The sequence below is a fragment of the Anabrus simplex genome, chromosome 5, assembly GCF_040414725.1.
Source record: "Anabrus simplex isolate iqAnaSimp1 chromosome 5, ASM4041472v1, whole genome shotgun sequence".
NCBI lineage: Eukaryota > Metazoa > Arthropoda > Insecta > Orthoptera > Tettigoniidae > Anabrus > Anabrus simplex.
Genome location: NC_090269.1, coordinates 295578955 through 295598551, shown reverse-complemented (window position 1 = coordinate 295598551; position 19597 = coordinate 295578955). Strand labels below are relative to the sequence as shown.

Genomic DNA, 19597 nt, shown 5'->3' with positions numbered 1-19597 from the left:
CATTCTGTGTTTTGAACTGTGTTTATACATGTAGAAGATATGCTGCTATTGTGGTTACTGTTGGTGAAAAGATCGACACGGGGAGTACATGAGCCGTTATAATTCTCATGTTAGGTCCGTATTGAACTGTACGTAAATAAAAAGTATGTTACAAGCTTAATTTTTATTTTTTTAAATATCCACCTATTCAATACAAAGAGATCTTTTTTAAGAATGAAATATTATTATAAAATGTTAAGGGACATGTTTTGCCCATATTAAGGGCATCATCAGCATCTAACTCAAACCTGTAGGGTGAAAAATCAGGATCCTGATTGTTCTTACAAGTCGTAAAAAGAGGATATCAATATAGGTGTTAGTCTAAACATAAAAAATTATTAGAATGTCCTTCGTTAAAATCGTAGTAACAAGCTGCATGTCACAAGTTCGTATGGTAATACGAATTTAACATCTTTAACAGTCGCTTTATTCTTTTTTATCCTCCAACAGGAGTTATCAAGGAAACACATTTCTATTTCATTATAAAGAATGAGCTGTTTATTGCTCTACCCTCAACAGGTTTTTGGGCGCATTGACTCAGCGCTCCGGAAAATATAATCTTGTGAACTTGTGACATGCAGCTTGTTACTACAATTTTAACGAAGGACATTCTAATAAATTTTTGTGTTTAGACTAACACCTATATTGATATCCTCTTTTTACGACTTGTAAGAACAATCAGGATCCTGATTTTTCACCATACAGGTTTGAGTTTGAGGCTGATGATGCTCTTAATATGGGCGAAACATGTCCCTTAACATTTTATAATAATATTTAATTAAAAAAGATCTCTTTGTATTGAATAGGTGGATATTTAAAAAATTAACACTTGTAACATACTTTGTATTTAGTACATGAGAGTCGAATCCAACACAATGAAATGCATGTTAAAGGTAACTTTATGAAACACTGTACGAATGTGAATAGGGAGGCTTTTGTGTTGTTTGCATGTGATTCTGTGGTTATTAAGATCAGTATAGACAGAACTAGAGGAGAACAATGAATGTAAAAACAGAAAATTTCTTTCACTGGAGTTAGTGGATGGCCTTGGTGTTCTAATTCACCACAATTCCCGATGCTAACTCCTCTCCTTGACACCATTAAGAAAAGATGGTTGCCCAGTTGTATTTTTTCTGGAAACAAATATCACTATCACCATGTACACCCTGTACACTATAGACTTGGTACAACACTGTGTCATTCCAAACTGTCTTTGTCTCTTCTTCTGCTTACAATAGAGAATTGATGGTGAAATATTTATTTCTATTTGATGTTCTAATCAATGAAGACATCGCAACTGCATCCTCGCCTTGGCAAGTCACTCTCTGTTTCGTTTTCACCTTGACAAAGTTAACCAACATATTTCTCCTTATCCAAGACTTTTTTCTCAGAATCTCATGTGAAAAATCGAGGGTTGTCTTGCATTCGCGACTTAACAGTAAAAACACCACTGGCAGCTACCATGGTAACTACGCTGCTTCACTTCACACCCCCCCCCCGTGCACGCATAAAAATCAACCTTCAATGTCCACACCTTTATTACGCCTATAGGCTACATCGCTAACCGCAGCAACCAGTTCTACGGTATGTTTGTGTTAATGTCACTAGTTCTCGGGAAACAGTGAAGAGAGAATGATATTCTACTTGGCAGGAGACAGATTCGCAGCACGGGCGACCGGGAGAGCGACAATCCCCTGAATAGATTTAAAAAAAGTAAAAAATAAAGACCCCGTACTAGCCTCTACAAAAATGTTTCTCACATCCACAGAATGGCATCAAAACATGCGAACCTTCGAATTCTTAGAAAGGCCATGGCTGCTCAATGGCAGAGTTATACGGCATCTACTGTAGCTGACACTTAGTAAAATTAACAGTTTTACAGACAGCAGGAATATTTTCGTGATGGATTGTCGTATTGTAAAGACACATAGAACAGGTATTGCCGGCATATTTTCAACGGGTTTTCTTCGATATTATGGTGCCAATTCTAATTTAATGGTTATTAAACTCGCAGAAAATAAAGAATTAAGAAAATACGGCATAATTAAGGCCAATGTTTGGCGCTGGCGTAAAGACAAAGATAGTTTTAAAATGCGTACTGTACAAGAAAGGCATTCATATGATTTCACAAGTGGGTGTCGTCTTGGATTCGGAGAAATACGGTATATACCTCTGATAATTTTGTCAAGCAAATTCTAATGTTACTAATGATACCAGGAATAAAGAGCTTTTGATAATCCAATAATTTATATGTTCTACAAAGTGAAGTAAGGATGGATGGATAGGTATAAATCAAGCAAAAAAAAAATTAAATGGTAAAAGAGCTTATGTATTATTTGTTTCATTCACAGGAATGGCAGTGGAAGATGTCGTGACAGCAAAATTAGTTTACGAAGAATATAAAAACAGAAATGCATAACAATACATAAAACAACCAATAAAATCAAAATGGAAAAGGAACAGTAACTTCTGTTAGTCTGTTGCTCTTACTGCAGCAATTTAATGTGGGGGAAGCAGATATCACACTCTCTGCAGTTACACAATCTTCAAGCCTTGTATAGCACCTTCCAGAGTCTAAAAGCAAACATTCCAACAAATCAATGCCTCTCATGATGCACAATCATATTAAAATAAAAGATATGCTACTGTCAAGCAAAAATAAAAAGAAACTCCAGTTGCAAAAAACAAAACAAGCAGAAAAGTGACAATAACAAGCAGAACTGGTTCTCAAAATTAAATGCAGCAGAGCTACATGTTCTCTTCAAATAAAAGAGAATTCTGCATTTTAACAACTTTATCCTTTCTGAAACGGTATATCTTGGATTTTTAGGCCATCACATGTGTTTCTCCTCACAAATCTCGATCAATCGTATAATATCAGCAATGGCTGAAAGAGAGATAACTCGTAATAATGGAAAGTTGGATAAACACACAACTAGAATATCCATAGTGCAAGTATTCCTTCAGTTAAGAACACTGTAAAGCAACATTAAGATATTAATAAAGCATGCTTCAATTCTTGTTTAGAAATATTGTTAATGATACGCTGATTGTAAAATGTTCTTAGCATCCATAGCTTCCTCAGAAAATATTTTATAAACTTTAAGAAAATCTAAGTAAATTAACTTACCTTTCTAAATGATCCATTGTTGAGAGAAACTTAGAAACAAGTTTACTGATTGTAAATAATTTTAAAATACCATGACTTTGGTGTTGTGACATAGCTGAGTAATGTTTAACTACTTAACTAGTATAATAAGGCTACACTGCACAGTATTTTGATCATATATTCCAACAAGGAATACCTAGGTAAAACAGGATGAAACTTTAAAATTAGGTATACAGAACATACTAATGCCATAAAATATAACTGGTTTTCCGCAGTAGGCCAGCATATGCATGATCTAAAGTATAAATTCACATCTATTGAACAGGACATTGAGGTCTTGGAGAACTTAGGGAAAGGAAGTTTGCTGGATGTTACGGAGTGTTGCTATATACACCTGGAACAGTATTTTAATCCAAATCTTAATTTTAATGAGATTTCTGAAAAATCAAATATTCTATTTGATTTCCTTATTGCGTTTTTTAACCCCTCAGCGCCGACCTCTATACGTGGTATAGACCCCCTTTTCTTCCGTAGCCGCCGACCTCTATACGTGGTATAGACCCATACATGGTTTCGCATTTACGGCTATAGCGCGAAGAGTTTTGGTGTTATGGATATGCAAATTGTTTTGTTTCCAAGAAGACGTTTTCGGGTTTATCAGTGTTCTAAATAAGTATTGAAAATCGTTAAAGTGTAGCTGCTTTTACAAGGATAAGTCTATGTCAATTATGTCTGAGCACCAATCCGTGCTTGTTTAATAGTCTGTTTGCTTCATTCTTTCCCACAGAATAAAATAAAGAAATGATGATCTGAGAAGTTTGTCTTTTCGTGTGATGTTCTTTGCTCTAATTTTGTATTAAGAGTGCGGTTTATTTATTATATTTGTCTTTATTTCTCAGCTTGTAGTCTTTTCGTAACCCTCTACGAGTACTCTGTATAGGCATCAGTTAGTGCTGCTTTCTGTCATACGATACGAACAGCAGTTGTGCATGGTATATATCTCGTTTGAAAGACGATGTATCGACCTTTTAATCTGAAATATGTATCGAGTTGTTTTGATTCGTCATAAATGTTATTCCCCTCATTCAGTTTCGTCCTGCCGCTTTCGGTCCCGCTGCAGCTTCATCAGCTTGTGTGCCGCACCGCGCTCAATGGCTAGCTCCTGCTGAGTGTAGCGTGCTTGAAATATTGTATAATTCAAATGAAAGTTTAGTCGGAAGTAGTAGTGGCAGTATTAGCAGTAGTGATAATGAAATAGATGATGTAGCAGTGGTAAATGATGAGAGTGACGATGAGGAGGAACCAGTACTTGGAAATTTCGTGTAGGAGGCTATAGATACGCATACAGGTCAAAGGGAAGCTTTTAACAGTGAATTATGATTCCTAGATTCTCCAATAATATTTAGACATGTCACAGGGACAAACATTGAGCAGTTATCTTATCAGTTTCAGCTGATGGAAGGTTTGTTTACGTAGTACAAAATACGCTTCTCGGGCGGGAAACGAAATATTCAAGGCCGGCGCGCATCAGATAATACAGTTCCAAGGTTGCAGGAAATACATTTTATCAGGAAATTAGCACCCAAGAGTGAGAAATCCAAACCTCAGAGACGTTGTATCGCGTGTTCAAAACACGGTGAAAAGAAGACATCGGTGTACTGCTGCCAGGAGTGCTTCGAACTCTATCACACGGAACTAAATTACTAAGGAAATGTGAAACAATTATGTAATTATCTTCATGTACATAGTTCTACCATAAGGAATTCCAAATTTCGTGAATATCGGGCCACTCTTATACTAGTAGTAACGCTTTAAGTGAATCAATGTATTTCAGTCGCGCGTAGTTGAAATCTCATCCGGCCGCGGGATAGGAAGCTCTTTAAACGGCTGCGACGCCGAGGGGTTAAAAACATACTTGTCCCGCTCAATAGTTCGGTGTTTCATATTATGCGTAATAGCTTTGCTAGTTGCTTCTTATGACCACGCCCTCCACAGCTCCAGCAAATTGCCATTCCTCAGTTGCTCCTCCCACTTTCCCCTACTTCCCCTCTTCAATCCCAACCAACCTTGGACCCTTGGTTTTTATCACAACACTGCTTGCTGTGCTTCACTGCGTTTCGCATGGACAGCAACCTTTTGAGGTGAGTCACATAAAAACAATTATGTTATAAGATGCAATTTTATATCTTGCCTCTTAGGTGAAGTGATAGTTTATTACATTTTTATTATTACAGGTCCACATTGAACTGGGAACGTTGTTCTTCATAACATCTCAAAGAACTTATTGCTCGTTTCCACCTCATTAGGATTGCTCCATCAAAGGGACATTGTAGTTTTTGTTGAATTATTCTTACTACGGTACTACATCAAGTTTTAAGAAGTGCGATGAATTAAGCACATGGTGCTTCAAGACTATTCTATTTTAATTAGTTGTTCTTTTAAATCCACTTCATATCATAAGTGAGCAAACTGGTTTGCATATGTTTTTATCAGTTTATGGCATTAGGCTCACAAGTCTTGGACTTGTAGAAAATATGAAATTAGAGACAGTATATTTTAACACAGTTTCATGTTGTTAATATGGTTTTAAATTGTGATCAATTTGACGTTGATAAACTTATATGATTGTAAATTTTTCTACAAACTTCTACCAGCTGATGATGACGCAGAGGGGCATCGAAACTAGTACTGATTGAAATATATGTTGTAATTACATCTACGCAACAATATTTTATGTACTGAATAAGGTGGACCCAAATTATAATACAAGTTGTTATGTGAAACCAGACTGTCCTGAGTTCAGCTCAGGTTACACAATTTTCTGGAAGGAAAAAGATGAGGGAGAACACTGCATTCATGGTGTTGGATTCGCTGTAAAATTGGTGAATGATTATAAGCTAACTCCAACCGCTATCAGCAAAATAATTATGTCTTTCCATATCCCACTCTCTGGAGCTAAATCTATGACACTCATCTCTGCATATGCTCCCACCTTGGATGCTGATGTAGAAGCTAAAGACCAATTCTACAACCTGCTGAGCACTACCATCACCAAAGTGCCACCAAGAGACAAGCTCTTACTACTTGGCGATTTCAATGCCAGGGTTGGTACCGATCACCAATTATGGGGCAATGTGATGGGAAAAGGACTTGGAACTGTAATGCCAATGGTCTATGTGCTGAACATGAACTCTTTATTACTAATACTCAGTTCAGCCATATATGTTCATATATGATGTCTGATGTTTTTCCCACTTTTCAGTGTACTGGTACTTGTTATAATAATCCCTAGCATAAAAGATTTTCATATTTGGTCTCTCGTGTTTTTCACACCTTTTAATGCTTTCCTCTCATCTTTAGGAATGGTAGATAGGCCTATAGTTTGCACTGTAGCAGCGGATACCCTTATGTCGGAAAATATCTTACCTAGTGTTTCCATATCCCTGTTGGATAGTTTTTATTCGTATATTCATTAGAACGTTTTCTTGCTTAACATGTTCCTTTTCCTGATCCCTTGCAGAAACTTAACGAGGTTTCGATGATGATGATGATGATGATGATGATGATGATGCTTGTTGTTTAAAGGGGCCTAACATCGAGGTCATCGGCCCCTAATGGTACGAAATGAAATAAAAAATTCAAATTTATCCACTGACCAAAATAAAAAAAGAATGTCACGAAGAATGAATGGATGGACATGAACCCTACAAAAAAAAAAAAAAAAAAAAAAAAACAGTGGATCAGAATCAAAAAGAAGGTAGTTAATTAGAGTATTACTGACCAAGGGACCATTTATAAAGCACAATGATGCTTGATGTCTGAATGGGTGCTAAATTCACGTCTAAGGCCCCACAGAATGGTACATGTCGCGAGTAAAGTAGAACCATGGTATTTGTCATTTTGGGGTACTGATCAAAAGTAGCGAAGACTCACGGTGGTCCACACAAGATGGTACTACTCATAAGTATTGCAATTCGTACAGGGAACGCAGAGCTATGGTGTTTCTCACACAATGGCGCCACTCATAGCCAACGCAAACTGGTAAGGCTCCTCACCTAGGTGTACTAGTTACGGGCGCTGGTATTCCCGTGGTGTTCCTCACATAGTGGGTACCAATCACAGGCAACACTGACCTACGCTGCCGCTCATATAGCGGTACAACTCACAGGCTACACCCAGACCCGCGGTGTTGCTCACATGGGTACAACGCACGGGTACTGGAATCCACCAGGCCAGGCTTTTTACTGCAACTAATCACAAACCTATTTCGTACCAATTTAGTAATACTACTCGCAAGTACATGCAACCCATGGTGTTCCCCGCATGATGGTACGAATCAAGAGTAGTTTCATGGTTCTAATTCAATCATCCGAATCAAGAGTAGTTTCATGGTTCTAATTCAATCATCCCTTGGTCGCCCCTTGTAGTCGCCTCTTACGACAGGCAGGGGATACCGCGGGTGTATTCTACATGTGCGTCCCCCACCCGCAGGGAGTAGTGTGTTTGGTCCGTGAGAGGTATTTTATTTCCCTCAAGCCCGCTGGCAAGCTGGTTAGGAGCCCCCTATCCGCCACCTGGGACGCACCATGTGGGAGTATCACCTCTCCCCCTGCTACGCCTGCGTAGTAGGTTCGTGGTAACGAGGTTTCACTGTATATCCTTCATCCTGACTTGTTCTATTTTTAACTACTCTTTCCTCAACCTCTTTACAATACACTGGTTTCAGGTCCGCAATCCTCCCATTGAAGTCCCCCTACCAGTACAATATCTATATCTTACGTATATATCGTACGAGAAGATAGTCTCGTAACACCCAACAACATTGCTTCACACATTGTTAAAACTTCTAAAGGAATAAATCATCGTGCGACTACAACCAATATTAAACAGGAACTAAAAAAAAACAACAAAAAACTAAAAGCTAGAGCTGGCTCTACGACAGAATATTCACACGACATCACCCTTGAAGAGGTTGCAGCTGCAATAAAGGATATAAAACCCGGTAAAGCTCCTGGCTTTGATGGGATACTCCCCGAATTTCTCATCAAATCTGGAAAATATATGAGGACATGGCTAGCAAAATTCTTCACCTCAATGCTAAAAACAGGAAATATACCTTAGGAGCTTAAATGTGCCAAGATAATTGCTCTCCTTAAACCAGGAAAACGTACAGATCTTGTGCAAAGCTACCGTCCAATTGCATTACTTAGTGTTATATATAAACTCTTGGAATGAGTACTGATTAATAGGATTGGCCAAACAATACTTTCAGCGATCCCTGTAGAACAAGCTGGCTTTCGTTCAACCGAAGTTGCGCAGATCAAGTTTTGGCACTCACGTCACATATTGAAGCAGGCTTTCAGAAGAAGATGAAAACATCTGTGGCTTTCATTGATTTATCAGCAGCCTATGATATCGTCTGGCGGCAAGGCCTACTCTACAAGCTGATGAAGATCATTCCATGCCAACAAATTACGAAGCTTATTGATAACATGATTGGAAACAGAGGATTTCAAGTTGTTATGGGAAACAAAACCAGTAGCCAGAAATTCCTCCAAAATGGTCTCCCTCAAGGTTCTGTTCTAGCCTAACTGCTCTTTAGCCTTTACATTGCTGATATGCCAGAAACTGTCAGCAAAAATTTTGGATATGCTGATGATTGGGCCATTGCAACTAGGCACACTCACTTTGAACCCATGGAAGAAATTCTAACATCTGATTTGTCTGTGCTTGCAGAGTATTTTCGTAAATGGAGGCTTCGACCTAATGTATCAAAAACAGAGGTGACTTGCTTCCATCTCAACAACAGACAATCCAATAGGACTCTGGAAGTCTACTTTGATGGTACACAACTTACCCACAATAAGGAACCAACATATCTGGGAGTCACGCTAGACAGGACCCTGTCGTTTAAATCACATCTCACAAAAACTGCTGCGAAACTGAGAACAACATCATACAAAAGCTTCGTGGAACCACGTGGGGATCATCCGCCACAACTCTGCGGACGTCTGCGTTGAGCTTGGTATATTCTGCGGTGGAGTACTGCACACCAGTATGGTTGAACAGCGCCCATACTAACAAAGTTGATGTCCAACTAAATAGTACAATGCGCATTATTACAGGAACAATCAGGTCTACTCCCACCATCTGGCTGCCTGTCTTAAGTAACATACCCCCCGCTAACCTGCGAAGGAAAGTAGCTTTGATCAGAGAATACAACAAGATCCTAGCAAACCCTGGACTATCGGTACACTCTGATATCTCAGACCTCAAAATCAAACGACTTCGTTCGAGACATCCACCTCTTGCAGCCGAGATCAATCACATCGGGTTCAACATCACCGATTCCTGGAGGGAAGAATGGATGCAAAATGCTCCAGCTACATGCCTGAAAATGCCATGCATCGATAAGACAGTTCCAGGGTTTGATCAACCTTGCAAGGTATGGTCAATGCTCAACCGACTCAGGACAGGACACGGAAGATGTGGGGATTCACTTGTGGCGAATGCTCTCCTCACCGCTATGCAACTGTGGTGCACCGCGACAAACTATTAAACACATCAGGGAGGAATGCAGCATCAGAGCATATGGAGGGCCATATGAAGACTTCTTGATAGCAACCCCAAAATGTATTGAGTACATACAAAATCTAGATATTTGTTTGTAGTTATGTTCATTGGTTATTGTTGTGCATTTGTAATAATGTATTTGTATGCCATACGCTAAATAATAAATAATCTTCATATATATTTCTTAATCTGTTTATTTTCTGTTGCAACTCATGGACAAAATCTTTATTTGCTAATGGGGAGCCTTCAGGAGAGCTGAAGACAATGTCCTTATTTTTACCCAAAGTACCTTATTTCTGTTTCTGTGAGCTCAATTTTCTCCTGTATTTCCTCTCTTATTAAGGTTAAAATTCCACGAGGATATCTCTCTGTATAAGCTCTCCTATCTCCTTTCTTGGTACCGTATATTATTTTAAACTCTTCTACATGGACTTCATATCCTGGTGCAATCCAACTCTCAGCAAAGGTAATAATGTTCATTTTGGCCATTAATTGTTTCACCTGTTCGTTTTCTATTTTTATAAACATCCCTGTATATTCACACATCCTACTCTCCATTCCATTCTTTTTTTTTTTTTACCCTCTGTCAGGTTGGTAGCCTTATGTCTTGTTACCCTCACTTTCCCTACTACTAAGCCTTCTGGTGAAATAAAAATTTCTCTGTCCACATTGTCCTCATGTGGCTTACACTTTCTGGACTGGAAGTCTTTTAAACTTAAATTTTTACCTCTGGCCACTATTTCTATCCTCCTGTCCCTCTCCTGGACCCTGGACATGTTTTGCATAGCAACATTCCTTGGGATCCGTTCTATAGGAGAGAGAGCTTCCGTGCACGCTAGATGCTTCCATTCGGAAGTTATAAAAAACAGTTAATGCCAGGATTTCCCCAACCCTCGTCTAGGAAAAACAAGACTCAGAAAATGATCATCTCTTTGTGAAATCATTTTTCAAAGGACATTTTATCCTTACTAATTTAAAGTATAATATGTTAGAAACAATCCAGCAATAAATCAAAATGTCATCACAGATAGTTACTTATTTTGCATCTTATTGTCAAAAAAGTCAAAATTTTTAATTTGCTTAAAAAACTGTAAAATTTTCTGAGTAATAATCGTCATAGAACCGCCTAGTTAGGTTAAAAAAAATAGTGTCCCAAAGTTAATTAACAACTAAAAACATTGTTATATCAGGGTCGCATATGTTTGAACTTTCTGGCAAAACTGTACTATCACCTATCATAAGGTGCTTTCCTCATATCTATGCCCTGTCTCCTGAATTCTTTGTTCTTCCTAAATGTATAAGCAGAATCATCTGCTCCATGATGGTATCTGGCATCTTTATCCCTGTCCCTTCCCTTTTCACCCATATTTGTTCTCCTTTTAAATTCTTTGTGTTCATGAAAACTTTATTTTTCTATCAAAGCCAATAACTTTCTATTGCCTCTTTCCCTTCAATCTCCCCACTCTCTGCATGTCATCTATGTCTGTTTCACCACAGTTTACCTTCACATGGGTTTTATTATGCTCAACACTATCTTCACTTTGACAATTAAATGTTCATTTTCACTCTCAGGTACACCGTATATAAAAATAATTTTCCTCCTGGCTTCCTGGTTAACCATATTTTCTTGCCACTTACTGTACATGTCTTAACTCTTCCACTAACCTCTTCACTTTGACTTTCCATCATTTTAATACACCAGTATACTGCACAACCTTCTCTGTTATTATTCTCAGTTCTCTTTAACACTTTGACTACCAGGAAGCTGCCAGGGTATTTAAACCTCCAGCCGAGCCATTTTTAGAGAGTCTCTGCCTGTCAGTTCTACCTTCTGCACTGTGGAACAAAAATATTTACTATTCCTATATTATGCTTTGAAATAATGTGAAAATTATAGAACACACCTGGGGCAGGAATTCTTGTGTAATTTTAAGGTGTGATATCTGGTGTCACACGCTCCAGGATGCAGAGGGATGCCGCACTTTCCGCAGTACCATCTTGTGTCAGATACTTTTATTTTCTTCAGACAAACTACATCTTGTTGGGTAGGGGTCAGTTTTCAGTGGTGGGAATTTTACCATAACATATTCATTCATTTTTCCATCCAGACGTAATGGGGAATCTTTAGCCGGTGTTCCTCATGGTGGGGCCTGGTGAATGGAATGCGGTGAAGTGGTTGGTACTGATGACGTGTCAGAGAGGGCTGCAGAGACTGTTCCAACTTGGGTCAGGGCTGAGACTGGGACATGGGTAGGAGGTTTATGACCTAGCAAAGATAGTGTCTAGAAACTGTCTGAATGAACTGTAGACAGGTAATTTTGTGCAGGAAGAGACAGAAAGAACTGTAGTAAATAGAAGAAAACTTTTTTCGGTCATTTACAAGTCTTCCTCATAAAGGGGTATAGAGCAAGGTACTGGTCAGCTGGGTCTGTTCCATGCATGCTCATTGTAATCTGCTATGGATACTGGTTTCATTGTTTTTCTGCCGAACTTTGAAGCGACTTCAACCATTTCAGCAGAAAGCATGGATGAAATCACGGTGATTATTTTCTTGTCCATCCAAGACAGAAAAGATTTTCCCCATCATGTTCGAATGTAATTTCTCCTCTTTTCAAGGATTTTTGTTGGTCCCTAAGATCCTTTGATACTCTCCTGTTTTGCCTGATTGTCCCACACACTGTGGTATTCTGTTCATGTAGGGTTTTTGCAAGAGCAACACTGTTGTAGTAGTTATCCATGTAAATACCCCAGGTCTAAGTAAGGCTAAGAAGTTCGAAGACAGTACTATTCAAGGCTATTCCATTGCATCGTAAATTTACAATTTGCAAATGTATCCAGTTTTAGATTCACAAACCATCCTAACCATAATTCCATACCTAGTTATTTTACATGGATTGTACACTCGAAAACGCAACCAGCCTCTACAAGCAAACATGCCTTCATCTAAAGCGATCTTTTGGTCGGGACTGTGAACAAGAGAAAACTGATCCAAAAGTTTTTTAAATATTGGCCTGATTTTATAGAGCTTGCCTGCACTGTTTCCATAGTTACTAATGTCATTAAAATGCAAGAACATCAAAATACTGTACTTTCAAACCTGTTCCTGGACACTGTCTTCAAAAATACAGGTGTTGACAACAGAGGATCATCATCTGTCCAGTATATTTTAGGTCTGGTTTCTGTATAATTTCGGTAACCAACATCAGACTAATAAACTGTTTCATTTTGGTCACCAACGCAGGTTTCGAAGTTTGATAAATTGAATATTTTGTGACTGGACATGGTGTACTACTAATAACCTGCTGTGCATATAAGTAAGTCTGCTCACAAACATACTAAAAAACTGTCACTGATAGAAGTATTTACAAAAGACATTATTTCTTCACTGTTTGGAACCTCTACATTTAGGCCTACATTTCCTAAAACTCAGGTAATGGGGCAGATGTCAGATAGAGGAGCATTGTCTGGTAATTCACCATTTTCGTGCACTGCTGTTTCACCTTCTTCACTTTCACTGTCACTGTCTAAATCTGGGATGAGTTCATTTCCAGATTCATCAGTATAAATAATTTCAACAGCTTCTTTAACATAATATAAACTTATTACTCACCATACTGTGTTTTGTTTGCAGCACTAACACAACAACAGCACTAGAGTCAAGACCGCGGGCTAGGAATGTGCTGGGAAAGAAAAATATTTGCACTGGATGAGTCAAGGCAGGAATTACTATTATTATTTTGACGTGTGTTAACGAAGGTCAGAATGTTCATCTAACTGCCATGTATGAAAGAATAAAAAATATAGTGTGTGTTCTTCAGATATAACAAGTAAAGTTTAGTGGCATCATTTTTCATTGCTACTTTCACTGCAAGAAATTTGCTATTGCTGATTTCTTCTGACTTCATTTCTTTGCCATCATGAAACAAAAATTTCAATGGTCCCCATGTTCTGATACCCTGTTTATTGTATCAGTGAGAGAAAACAGTCTTGTGTTGACATGTTGCACGATCTTGTGGTTTTTGAGCTCAGGTTTACTGATTTTCTGATACATCTTCAATTTTTTTTCTACTGGAGCTCCTTTCAAGCAAGAAATATATGTCTACCAACAATGTCTTCATGTTTGCACTTGCTTCCAATATTCTTTTTTTCTTGCTAGGGGCTTTACGTCGTGCCGACACAGATAGGTCTTATGGCGACGATGGGATAGGAAAGGCCTAGGAGTTGGAAGGAAGTGGCCGTGGCCTTAATTAAGGTACAGCCCCAGCATTTGCCTGGTGTGAAAATGGGAAACCACGGAAAACCATTTTCAGGGCTGCCGATAGTGGGATTCGAACCTACTATCTCCCGGATGCAAGCTCACAGCCGCGCCTCTACGCGCACGGCCAACTCGCCCGGTCCAATATTCTAGTAGCTTTATGGGCAGCTAAGTGAAGTAGGTGACACATAGAGCGTCATATAACCAGTGAAGGATTCTGCAGTTTCAAAAGTGCTCAACTCCCTTAAATTTACCTACCATTGTATTTGCATTGCAGCAACCAAATGATAAACAGTTTCCCCATTTCTGTATTCTGATCAGAGAGGTAATATTCTAGGTTCCGATTCTCATATTCCGTTTCTCTCCAATTCATAGTCTTGTGATTCGTCCGGCTTCAATTCTAATATTTCTTTGAATTGTTTTGTAATTCACTCCATACGGGTAATTAACCGTGTGATGGAGGTAGGACAGTGAGGGCTGCTCCCTTAAAGCCTCTGTCCTTGCTTGATTTTCTTTCTGGGTTTACTCCCATAGCCTTTGGGTCAAAATCCTACCTACAAGGCAGTGGATTGCCTCAGATGATCCGCGGGTGCTTATTCACACCTGCTCTGCATATCTACAGGAAGTTCCCCATCAGCCACTGGGTTGCACCGTGTCGGGTTGAGGCCCCCCATCCCAGTCTGTTCCCTGAAGAGAACTTACTGATTCCTACTCAACTAAGAACCAGTCCCCAACCGGGACTAGACCAGGCACGGCCTAATTACATCATGCTGTAAAAGTCCTGCATTATCCGTTCCTCGAAGAAACGATTTCCCAGATCAACCATCCGGAAATTTCAGTCCCATCAGCACTAAATCCTCGATCAAGCATTTTTAGAAGCTGTGTCCCACGAAAGGACAGCTACGGCTTGCTTATGGATCTTGGTACTAACACCCTGTCACTGTGATAATTAAAGTAAGTACTGTACCGGAAAAGCGGTCGGCTGTGAACTTGCATAAGGGACCATTGTAGCATCACATTCGGATGGCACTGTTTAAAGAATCCTCGGAAATCATAAAGCAGAGAGGGGCCACAACAATTGGAAGGAGACGAGCACATTTCGACAGCTCTACTTGAAGACAGAACGAGTTTTGTCAAATGTTCGTACTTGTAAAATGTCCACATTATGTCCAGGGTTACATGTTTATATTTTTACTTTTTTCGATTGTATCGCCGAACATCTTTTTGGCAATCCCGTCAAGGCACTGTACAGTCACTGGGCTTTCAAACAAGAATCAAAACTGCTCGTTCTTAACACAAATCTAGTACTTTAATATCATCGTATATGATTATGTTCCTCCCCTGTGAACTATGTGACCTTGCCGCGGTGGGGAGGCTTGCGTGTCCCAATGAAGCAGATAGCCGAGCCGCAGGTGCAACCATATTGGATGAGTATCTGCCGAGAGACCAGACTAAGGAATGTTTCATCGAAAAGGGGGTAGCAGCTTTTCGGTAGTTGCAAGGGCGGCAGTCTAGATGATTGACTGATACGGCCTTGTAATAATACTCAACATGGCTTAGCTGTGTTGATACTGCTACATGGCTGAAAGCAACGGGAAACTACAGCCGTAACTACCTCCTGAGGACATGCAGCTCTCTCTGTATGAATGATGTACTGATGATGGCTTTCTCCCGGGTAAAATATTCCGGAGGTAAACTAGACCCCCATTCAGATCTCCGGGTGGGGACTACACGAGAGGGGGCGACCATCAGGAAGATGGATACTGACATTCTGCGAGTCAGAGCATGGAATGTTAGAAGTTTGAATCGTTGTGGTAGGTTAGAGAATCTGAAAAGGGAGGTGGATAGACTAAAGTTAGATGTAGTTGGTATAAGTGAAGTACGTTGGCAGGAAGAACAGGATTTTTGGTCAGGCGACTACCGAATTATCAACACAAAATCAAACAGGGGCAATGCAGGAGTTGGTTTAATAATGAATAAGAAAATAGGGCAGCGGGTAATCTACTACGACCAGCATAGTGAAAGAATTACTGTCATCAAGATAGACAGCAAACCAATGCCCACCACAATAGTGCAGGTCTATATGCCTACTAGTTCAGCAGATGATGAGGAAATCGAAAGAATATATGAAGAGATAGAAGATTTAATACAATATGTAAAAGGTGACGAAAATCTAATTGTGATGGGAGACTGGAGTGCAGTGGTAGGCCAAGGAAGAGAAGGTAATACAGTAGGAGAATTTGGATTGGGACAAAGGAACGAAAGAGGAAGTCGGCTGGTTGAATTCTGCACTGATCATAATTTAGTCCTTGCCAATACTTGGTTCAAACACCACAAACGACGGCTTTATACGTGGACGAGACCTGGAGACACTGGAAGGTATCAAATAGACTTCATTATGATTAGGTAGAGATTCAGAAACCAGGTGTTGAATTGCAAAACTTTCCCAGGAGTAGACGTGGACTCTGACCACAACTTGTTGGTCATGAAATGCCATCTGAAGTTGAAGAAATTGAAGAAAGGACAGAATGCAAAAAGATGGGATCTAGACAAGTTGAAAGAAAAGGGTGTGAGGGATTGTTTCAAGGAACATGTTGCACAATGGCTAAATGAAAAGGCTGAAGAAAACACAATAGAGGAAGAGTGGATAGTCATGAAAAATGAAGTCAGAAGGGCTGCTGAAGAAATGTTAGGAAGGAAGAAAAGATCAACTAAGAATCAGTGGATAACTCAGGAGATACTAGACCTGATTGATGAACGACGAAAATACAAGAATGCTAGAAGTGAAGAGGGCAGGAAAGAATACAGGCGATTAACCCTTTCCGGCCCAAAGCGCCCGACTGTTCATTTAGCCTTCCGGTCCTTAGCGCCCGAAAGCGCCCGGCTGCATTATCTGCATTCGTCTGCGATCTGTGCGATAGTTTTTTATTTTTCTCATCAGAGAAGTGTTTATAAGGCATTTATGAACACGCAGTGCAATCTACAAGTCTTAGGGAATAAAGGACGAGAGATAATCTGTCTTGACGTTGCCTAGGCAACGGTCTTGAACTTCCGCGAGCGCGGCTCAGCTGTTTCGTCCGTAAACATGGCGGGATTGAATATCGCGTATATTGAAACTGAGCTGAATATGGGCGAAAAAAGTGACACAGAATCCTTGAGTAGGGGTGCAGGTGAATTTTTAATGAGTGAATAATGTATCAACGAAGATAATTTTAGTGATAACAGTGATAGGAATGAAAACGAATATCGATAAATCGGACCCGATGGCGATGCCACGGCAATTCAGGTAACACAAATATTACGTTTCGTTACTCCGAATGATTAAATGGATGATGTTGAACCTGCGCATAATTCGGAAAGAGTATTAGGGGAAAGAGATTGTTTTTGCGTATGTTAGGAGGAGAAAAACTATTTAGTGACATAGCTTATTGCGCATATAACAATGCAGCCTTCAAACAGTCGCATTCCGGTAAGATAAAACCAGAATGGGAAGACCCTTGCCCAGATGAAATAAAATCTTATATACATGGGCATCATTCCACTTCCAAAATCACGTGATTATTGGTTTTGAGGGATTCAGACAACATGGGAATGTGACAAATGCAGACTGTCTCTGTGTCGAGTATCACGAGGGGGGGAGGGGGGGAACACATTATGACTCAATAAACAGAGAAATGGATGTGATGGTATATTTTCTAATGTTATTGAAAATTTGAATTCATTGTGACCAATAGTTTTTACTGTATTTAACTTTTTCTGAAACAATACGGTCTGTTTCAGTTTTTGCTAAATAATAGGTTGAAACCTGCGGATAAGCGGAGTGAAAATGCGGGCGGGAAAGGGTTAAAGAATCAAGTGGATAGAAAGTGCAAGGTAGCTAAGAAAGAATGGCTGAAGGAGAAGTGCAAGGATGTCGAAGGTTGTATGGTCCTGGGAAAGGTAGATGTTGCATACAGGAAAATCAAGGAAACCTTTGGAGAAAGGAAATCTAGGGAAAGCCACTTCTAGGGAAAGAAGACAAAGCAGAAAGATGGCAGGAGCATATCCAACAGTTGTATTAAGGTAAAGACGTACATAAATTTGTTCTGGAACATGAAGAATCTGTTGATGCTGATGAAATGGGAGACCCAATTTTGAGGTCAGAGTTTGACAGAGCTGTGAATGACCTAAATAGGAACAAGGCACCTGGAATTGATGACATTCCCTCTGAATTACTGACTGCCTTAGGAGAAACCAGCATGGCAAGGTTATTCCATTTAGTGTATAAGATGTATGAGAAGGAGAAGTCCCATCCGATTTTCGGCAGAATGTTGTTATACCTATTCCCAAGAGAGCCAGTGCTGACAGGTGTGAAAACTACTGCTCCATTACTTTAGTATCTAATGCCTGCAAAATTTTAACACGTATTATTTACAGAAGAATGGAAAATCAAGTTGAAAATGAGTTGGGAGAAGATCAATTTGGCTTCAGAAGAAGTGTAGGAACACGTGAAGCAATCCTGACTTTACATCTGATCTTAGAGGATCGAATCAAAAAGGACAAGCCCACGTACAGGGCATTCGTAGATCTAGAAAAGGCATTTGATAATGTTGATTGGACCAAGCTATTTAAGATTCTGAAGATGATAGGGATCAGATATCGAGAACGAAGAATTTTCTACAATCTGTAGAAAAATCAGTCTGCAGTGATAAGAATCGAGGGCTTTGAAAAAGAAGCAGCAATCCAGAAAGGAGTGAGGCAAGGCTGCAGTTTGTCCCCTCTCCTTTTCAAAGTTTACATAGAACAGGCAGTAAAGGAAATCAAAGAGGAATTTGGAAAGGGAATCACAGTCCAAAGAGAGGAAATCAAAACCTTGAGATTTGCCGATGATATTGTTATTTTATCTGAGACTGCAGAAGATCTCGAGAAGTTGCTGAATGGTATGGACGAAGTTCTGGGTAAGGAGTACAAGATGAAAATAAATAAGTCCAAAACAATAGTAATGGAGTGCAGTCGAATGAAGGCAGGTGATGCAGGAAATATTAGATTAGGAAATGAAGTCTGAAAGGAAGTAGATGAATATTGTTACTTGGGTAGTAAAATAACTAACGATGACAGAAGTAAGGAAGACATAAAATGCAGACTAGCACAAGCAAGGAACAGCTTTCTTAAGAAAATAAATTTGCTCACTTCAAACATTGATATAGAAATTAGAAAGGAAGATGTTTTTGAAGACTTTCGTGTGGAGCATGGCATTGTATGGAACTGAAACATGGATGATAACTAGCTCAGAAAGAAAGAGAATAGAAGCTTTGGAAATGTGGTGTTACAGAAGAATGCTGAAGGTGAGATGGATAGATCGAATCACGAATGAAGAGATTATGAATCGAATTGGTGAGAGATCGATTTGGCTAAATTTGACGAGAAGAAGAGATAGAATGATAGGACACATCTTAAGACACCCAGGACTTGTTCAGTTGGTTTTTGAAGGAAGTTGTAGGTGGTAAGAACGGTACGGGTTGACCAAGGTATGAATATGACAAGCAGATTAGTGCAGATGTAGCATGCAATAGTTACGTAGAAATGAAAAGATTAGCACATGATAGGGTGGCATGGAGCGCTGCATCAAACCAGTCTATGGA

At 39.5% G+C, this 19597-nt stretch overlaps 2 protein-coding genes across 5 annotated transcripts in view; one reads left to right on the top strand and one right to left on the bottom strand.

Annotated features, from left to right (window-relative positions):
- LOC136874001 (ketimine reductase mu-crystallin) overlaps positions 1-13454 on the top strand; it is a 128590-nt gene extending 115136 nt beyond the window's left edge. For 2 of the 3 annotated variants that reach the window (XM_067147449.2, XM_067147450.2), the window contains exon 7: positions 2391-2528. In XM_067147449.2, the coding sequence (XP_067003550.2) occupies positions 2391-2458 (68 nt within the window). In that variant the 3' untranslated portion in view covers positions 2459-2528. Of the gene's footprint in view, positions 1-2390; positions 2529-13352 lie in introns of those variants that run through there. The other variant, XM_068227624.1, reaches the window with a different exon arrangement.
- The window catches only part of Arpc1 (Actin-related protein 2/3 complex, subunit 1A), a 246348-nt gene that overhangs the window by 63996 nt on the left and 162755 nt on the right, over positions 1-19597 (bottom strand). The window contains exon 10 of one of the 2 annotated variants that reach the window (XM_067147447.2): positions 2348-2613. The exons of the other annotated variant lie outside the window; for it this stretch is intronic. Within the exon in view, the coding sequence (XP_067003548.1) occupies positions 2575-2613 (39 nt within the window). The 3' untranslated portion in view covers positions 2348-2574. Of the gene's footprint in view, positions 1-2347; positions 2614-19597 lie in introns of those variants that run through there. 2 annotated transcript variants of the gene reach the window in all.